General features: G+C 44.0%; 2 protein-coding genes across 5 annotated transcripts; both read left to right on the top strand.

Annotated features, from left to right (window-relative positions):
- The first annotated feature begins 1,170 nt into the window (after positions 1-1,170).
- Positions 1,171-2,903, top strand: LOC124473925 (dual specificity protein phosphatase 13-like). Of its 2 annotated transcripts, XM_047029670.1 has the most exons (4): positions 1,262-1,479; positions 1,728-1,945; positions 2,090-2,176; positions 2,399-2,903. In XM_047029670.1, the coding sequence occupies exons 1-4, from the start codon at positions 1,355-1,357 to the stop codon at positions 2,608-2,610; spliced, it is 642 nt and encodes a 213-aa protein (XP_046885626.1). In that variant the 5' UTR covers positions 1,262-1,354; the 3' UTR covers positions 2,611-2,903. The 2 variants fall into 2 exon arrangements, with proteins under 2 accessions (XP_046885627.1, XP_046885626.1); XM_047029671.1 differs by lacking the exon at positions 2,090-2,176 and having other exon boundaries at positions 1,171-1,479.
- Positions 2,904-3,902: 999 nt separating this feature from the next.
- LOC124473918 (dual specificity protein phosphatase 13-like) lies at positions 3,903-7,351 on the top strand. Of its 3 annotated transcripts, none has more exons than XM_047029662.1 (7): positions 3,903-3,986; positions 4,301-4,421; positions 4,583-4,824; positions 4,947-5,160; positions 5,341-5,469; positions 6,480-6,598; positions 6,719-7,351. In XM_047029662.1, exons 2-7 carry the CDS (start codon positions 4,306-4,308, stop codon positions 6,937-6,939), a joined length of 1,041 nt encoding a protein of 346 aa, XP_046885618.1. In that variant the 5' UTR covers positions 3,903-3,986; positions 4,301-4,305; the 3' UTR covers positions 6,940-7,351. The 3 variants fall into 3 exon arrangements, with proteins under 3 accessions (XP_046885618.1, XP_046885615.1, XP_046885616.1); XM_047029659.1 differs by having other exon boundaries at positions 6,375-6,598; XM_047029660.1 differs by having other exon boundaries at positions 3,911-3,986; positions 4,306-4,421; positions 6,375-6,598.
- The last annotated feature ends 40 nt before the right edge of the window (positions 7,352-7,391 follow it).

The following is a 7,391-nucleotide window of genomic DNA, read 5'->3' as shown; positions in this document are numbered from 1 at the left end:
AAGGGAGTGCCCTTACACATCCTATCTCTCAGATACATGTTTCATGACAAGTACAGTCTGTGGCAGTTGGGCATCACTTAAGTCTTGCAACCCATAGTAAGATGTGCTGTAAAGGCACTGAAGACTATACGGGACCACTGTGAAAAACTACAATGTACCAGCAAACGATCTCCCCACCTTTGACCTTTGACCTTTCTTCTACCCCGCTGCTGAGTTCATACATGCTCATACAGGCTCTTAGTTCAGGAGGTGAGGTATACAAACACACATACAAATGTATTTAACAATGTCTAAGGCTACAGTGTTCATTACTGTGTGTATGTGTGTGTGTCATGCAAACTGTTGGTGAACTGCGATGTGGGAGTGAGTCGGTCTGCGGCATTGGTTCTAGCCTTCCTCATGTTCTAGCATGATCTGACTCTGCTGACGGCGGTCCGCTGGGTGCAGCAGAGGCGCTGGGTCTTCCCAAACAGGGGCTTCCTGCTCTAGCTCATCACCCTGGACCACACCCTGCAGAGGGAGAGGCACCGGGATTACTCAACACACCCACACACATTTAGGAAAATACAGGCACACACCCATACATTTTCAAAACACACACACATTTTGAAACACACTCAGATGATGCCCCCAAAACTGTACTGCCCACTGAAGTGTAAAGTCTACATTATACACATGAATTATTTGGCAGAGATTCAAACCCAATGACCTCAGTCATGCAAGACATCAGGTCGCAACAGTGTACTATAGAGAGTCAGTCTCTACTAGTTCTCTACTTCACAAATACAGTAGGACAGTCAAACCCCTTACAGCTCTGAACAATTGTATTCTGTTTGACCTCAGTCCCGCTCTGAAATGATCTCAGTGGGAGCCTGTTACATTGAGATTCTCTCTGTCTTTCTCTCCTCTGTCTTTCTACAGTTTACTCATCTTTCTTTATTTCTATCTTTCTTTCTTTACATCTCTCAATTTCAATCTATTAGCACTTGTAAGCAGCAGCCCTTGATTTGCAGGAACATGGAGAGCGAGAGGTAGAGGGTGAGAAAGAGAATGAGTGAAAGAAAGAAGAGAGTGAGAGACAAAGATAGGGAGAGAGCAAGGAGGAGGGGAGGAAGAGAGAGAGAACGAAGAGACAGTGAGAGAAATTTCAGTAGTTTTGCCTCCAGTGAGAAACAGAACAGACTGAACTCAGAGCTAAATTGGGGGTCATCCAAAGAGCCACCTGCTCATGTCCTTCTCTCTCCTTCTCACACATACACACAGGCGCAGTGGGCAGGGCAGAAAGAGTGTTGGCTATGGACAGAGACAGAAGAGCCAGAGTGTGTGTGAGAGCAGATCTCTCAGCTGGAGCAGAATGACAGACGATAAACGGCCACAGAACCTGGCGCTCATTAAAGAGCTGGAGTACATCCTGGACTCCTGCAAACTGGAGTTGACTCCCATAGCTGAGATCTGGCCCAACCTCTACATAGGAAACGTGTGAGTATGCAATCTCATTTTGACTCTTTCCTTAGCACTGTTACAGCTATGTCCTGCTACTCTCTGTGAGGGGGCTTGCCGGCTCACTGCTTCCAGTATTGATCTGCCTTCTAGTCAGATGCAAACACATTGCCATGACAGGTTGTTACTGGGCTGTTCCAACCCTGGTTATTTCTGGTCGGCCTCTTATGCAATATCACATGCTTCACCTCCCTGCTTCACTGCCTCTTTGTGTGTGTGTCCTCCAGGGCCATTGCCCAGAACAGAGGAGCATTACAGAAGCTGGGCATCACTCACATCCTGAACGCAGCCCACTGTAAACAGGGCAGCATCGGCGACCAGAGTTACTACGGCAATGCCTGTCTGTACTGTGGGATCCCTGCTGAAGACTCCTCCCACTTTGATATCAGCCAGTACTTTCAGGCTTCTGCAGACTTCATACACAAGGCCCTGAAGACCAAAGATGGTATGGTTGTGGGTGTTTGTGTGTGTGTGGTGTACTTTAAAGAATGTAAAAATACACTGAGAATCCTTCATAATATTTACATTTTATTAGATTAGCGGATGCTTTCATCCAATGAGACATACAAATGCTAACTTGACTCGCCAGATGGTTTATTACACATCCATCTGGGAAGTCGTCTTTGGAAACTGTTTGGGAGTCACGGGCTAACTTCAACCACACCTGTAGCTACTAGTAAGTTCCTCAAAGGTTGCTGATTTGAATCACTGTGGGTTTGGGCACAAACGGATAAGCTGAAACTTGGCAAGATAGATTTCTGCTTGGTCGTGATATTGTGAATACAGAAGTCTCGCAAGTCATACAAATGGTGTTTATAGAAGTGCAGCAGAAAATCAAGCCTATTGGTAAATAGGTTTGTTAATGAGAGCTTCTGTACACCCTCCTCCCTGTCTCCAGGAAAGGTGTTAGTACACTGCATCATGGGTATGAGTCGTTCCGCTACACTGGTGCTGGCTTACCTGATGCTGCGACGACGTGTCACATTACGAGATGCCTTGAAACATGTGATACAGCGGCGTGCCATCTACCCCAACAGGAACTTCCTGGCGCTCCTCCTCAACCTCGACACTCAGCTCACACGCAAGAGAAGGCTGTGCCCTCTCCTCTGAAAGCTCCTGTTTCGTTCCTCACAACTCTCACTGCTCTCTCCTTCTTTTTGGGCAAAAGTCCACTTACCCTCCTCCATATTTTTTTCTCTCCCTCCCTCTGTCATACCTGTTCTTTTCTCCCCAGGTTCTTGCCTCAAAACATTCTGCACTGTTGTAACTCACTTCATTCAATTGCTTGAAAATAATGAGCCCTTTCGCTTTACAAATCAGATGTTCCTAAAAGTGTTAATATGATTGTTGTATATACTGTGTGCATCATTCCTGGTACCTAGTAAAAACCTTATATCTATGAATGGGCTTGTTCTGGTTCTTTGTTGGCTTGTAATTCAATGTTAATGATTTGCCCAGATACAGTGCATAAGTTCAGATTTATTTGATTAGTTGTAGGTATTATAGTTAGTAGTGATTAGTAGTTATTTGTAGTGATGAAGAAAGTGTTTAGTCTGCCACTTTATTAGTGGAGTGACTAAGTTAAGTTTAGTTCTGGGTTATACATTTTATCAATCTTCAGATTGGGAGAGAAAACCAGACCTCTGACAAGAAATTACACAACACCAGGCTTAGGTCTCAATCATGTCTCCACTCTGAAGGCCAAAGGACGGTGTTTATAGTAAATAGAGAAAAACAAAGATAACATACAGCCAATAGGTGTTCTCGTAGGCAGGCAGATACAACACCATAGAGCTGTGAGAGTCACCAGAACACAGTAGCTTTCAGTTGGAACACAAATAGCATATATGAATGTATGATGAGGTAATAGCTTAGGTGATTAGCATAAAACTTATAGGATATCCCACTTATTTCTGAGTAATATCTTGATGCATGTTGTTACACAGGTTGGCACTGTAGTATGAATAGCAGAAACACAGTCAACGAGAAAATAAGAAGCTATTTGGTGTCTCTGGCCAGTCTCTGTCATCCCCTCAAATGCCAACCCATTTAAAACCCAAGGTAGAGTCAAAGATACATATATTTACATTTAGCAGACACTCTTATCCAGAGCGACTTACAGTAAGTACAGGGACATTCCCCCCGAGGCACAGCCGGGAATCAAACCAGCAACCTTCTGATTACAAGTCTGGTTCCCTAACCGCTCGGCCACCTGACTCCTATGAGAGGATTTCAAATAATATTTGAGGATGGAGTGGTGGTGTGAGTAATAGTGTTGTGAGAAAGTGTGTTAGATAGCATAAGCCTGATGGGACATCAGACATTCAGCTGTCCAGTCTTGAGTTCTGGAGGGCGTATTTGTCACTGAAGGGTTTATAATTACACATTTAAAAAAAGAAACTGGCTGCAGTGTGTGTGACTGTGTTAGAGACAGAGAGAGTGCAAGGAGAAGAAGCTTGTATAAGAAGAGGAACTGTCTCTTTAAGGTAAGTTTGCATCTTTTCAGGTTGGGATTCATATACATCTAGTATATCTTGTCGAGTCAGATGGTTGTCTGGATTCGTCTGGCTCTTGAAGTACAGTAACTTACAGCTCTCTGTATTTTCAAATGGTTCAAAGAAACATGGGGCACACTGTAACTTTTACTGATCTCGTGTGTGTGTATCTTCATGTGTGTGTTTGTTTTCCTGTGGGTGCATGCATGTACGCATGAATGTCTGTGTGTGTGTGCATGTGTTTATGTGCATGCATGTGTGTACATGTATATATTTATGTGTGTGTGCTTGTATGTGTGTGTCAGCATAGATGGAGCCATGCTATGAACCTCCATCAGTGTCTGAGCTGCAGGAATTCTTTCTAGCAGACAGAAAGCCCACTGGGCACCTCAACCAGGTCTGGCCCAACGTTTACATTGGCAACGAGTAGGTCCGCGCACACACACACACACACACACACAGGTGCGCACACATAAGCACATTTATATAGGGTCACAAACACAATCCCACACAGTCACAAACACACACACACAAAAGCGAAAAATGAAAGCACTATACCATCATCATTTATGTGATGTGTATTTTAGGGTGGCAGCCCGTGACAAGGCAACCCTCCACAGCCTGGGAATCACCCACATAGTCAATGCTGCACACAGACCCCCACAGAAAGGCCCTGAGCCCTGCTTCTATGTCAACACTGGCTCTTATTTCTATAAAGACATGTCTGTGGACTATTATGGGGTTGAGGCTGATGATGCAGTGGACTTTATCCTGAGTCCGTTCTTTTACCCTGTAGCACGTTACATCAGAGCTGCCTTGGCCATGGAGGGTGAGACACACACACAAACATTTACTCACTTCACACACACAGATACGTAGGTGCTCACACTTGATTTAAAGTGTCTCTCTATCAGACTTACTGAAGTTATCCTAACCCCCTTTGTGCTGTAGGCCATGTGTTTGTTCACTGTCTGATGGGAGAGAGCCAGTCTGCAACTTTGGTACTGGCCTTCCTCATGATCTCTGAAGGCCTGAAGCTGCAGGAGGCTGCAGCTGCAGTCAGGCAGCATAGAGATATTTGCCCCAACCCTGGCTTCCTGCTGCAGCTACACAGACTGGATGCCAGCCTGGAGAGGGAGAGGAGGAGAATCCAGGCTGAGAAACTGTAAGCTCACATAATGCACACACCGTTACAGACACACACAGATGAAGACACATGTCCTCAAACACACACACATAAAGGAGGTACACCCACAAACCTACATACATATATAAATCTGCTTACATACATTCACACTTACACACACACACACTATAGAGCACAAATTGGTCTCTATCCCCACAGAAGTCGGACAGACTCCACCCACCAGGAAGAAACTCCTCCTCTCTTACAGTTGCGACGGATCATGTGGACCGATAGGAAGCCATTAGGAACCGTCAATCAAGTCTGGCCTAACCTCTATCTTGGAAACGAGTAAGTAATTAATGATCATTGAGTGAGTAGAGGCAGAAGTCATCATGGCCCATATTTACATCTTAAAGTGTATAATAAGCAGGTGTATACAGTGTCTATATCTATAGATATTTTTATGAAATTCCTCTAAAACTAAATACCATCAGGGTGTCTTCCCTTTACCCTCCAAAATTATAAAAAACAGTAATCAAAAATACGTGGAAAATAGAACTTTGTGGAATGAAAAAATTAATTCAGTGTAGCTACCACAATAAAAGTAATGCCTATTGTCTCTGGGTCAACATGTCCCAAGATAATACTGATAGGGGTGTACCTGTCCTTGTGATGTCCAACCATATAAGGAGGGCCAAAGATGAGATATAAGACCTACTGTTTTTTTTGTCAGTTATTCATTTGAATGTTTGGATTATATGGATGTTGGAAAGAGCAGAAACTCAAAAATTCTGTAATCAGTCTTGAATCAACTTGCCTTGCCCCCCCCAAAAAGACCACATTTTCATTGGGCAGCTTAGACATCCTTGACCTTATTTATTTATGTCTGTATGCAGTCTTATTGGCATTCATGAGTTTAAAGATTTGGAGGGGTCCTAGAAAGTTAACAAAACTGTGTTTTATGACTATTTGGTAGTATTCCACACTTACCATAGCTGTAACATTGTGCCAATTTTCACATTTCCATTCAAAAATGTAATTGAATCATGAGATAAATGGAACCCTGGGTTATAGTGACCCAAAGGTTATAATGAATGTTTTTTTTTAAGACAATAGGAGGGTTTAGCTGGGCTCTTCAATGCCAACTGCCAAACTCAGACACATTCAGACTTCCAATCTGTTGAAATGAAGAATTTTTGGTCATGGTGTATAGGTTGTTATGATGTTTGTAGCTGAGGGCTGTGTATCTGTAGGTCTGCAGCACGGGACAAACCCATGTTGACATCTTTGGGTGTAACTCACATTGTGAATACAGCAGCCGGTCTTCACCGCATTAACACCGGGCCTGGATTCTACAGCGATATGCCAGTACCAGTGAAGTACATCGGTGTTGAGGCAGCAGACCATCCGCTGTTTGACCTCCGACCCTTCTTCAGCTCCACAGCAGAGTTTATAGACAATGCCCTAAAACACAATGGTGAGTGTACTTGAGTATACACACACAACATATAGAAATCTGGCCCAAATACATTATACACACTCACAGGTACGCACACACACACACAGCGGCAGCATTTTCACCATGTGTGTCCTGTAGGGAAGGTGTTTGTCCACTGTGCCATGGGTGTCAGTCGGTCCGGAGCGATGGTTCTGGCCTACCTGATGATCTGCCAGCATGTCTCTCTGGTAGACGCCATCATGGCTGTTCGTCTGAACCGGGACATTGGACCCAACGCAGGCTTTCTGTTGCAGCTTAGACAGCTGGAGCTAAATCTGACACAGCAGAGGAGACTGGAGAGGACAGAGAACCAAACATGAAGGGATGCAAACACCTGCACAAACACAGGCCTACAAAGTCAGACAAGTCCACACACACACACACACACACACACACAGGCATGCACACAGATGAGAGCTCTGTATTAGATGTACTAATGATTAAAGTGACGTGCTCTAACATGAGTCTATCATTGTTTATGTTTTAGACGTGACCTCACAAGGCTGAAGGTCTTCCACCATTGGCTTAGATAATTACATGCAGCCTAGAAACTAAAACTAAAATAAACCAGTTAAAAACAGTCAGACACCAAAATAACTTCCCTTCCTCCACACATCTATTCATTGCTGACATTCAGTGACATGATATGCAGTGGTAACATCCTTCACTTTACTTACTTTACTTTTAGTCATTTAGCAGACGCTCTTATCCAGAGCGACTTACAGTAAGTACAGGGACATTCTCACCGAAGCTAGTAGGGTGAAGTGCCTTG

Source organism: Hypomesus transpacificus, chromosome 11 (genome assembly GCF_021917145.1).
Source record: "Hypomesus transpacificus isolate Combined female chromosome 11, fHypTra1, whole genome shotgun sequence".
Classification (NCBI taxonomy): Eukaryota; Metazoa; Chordata; class Actinopteri; order Osmeriformes; family Osmeridae; genus Hypomesus; species Hypomesus transpacificus.
This window is presented reverse-complemented; position numbering and strand designations above follow the sequence as displayed.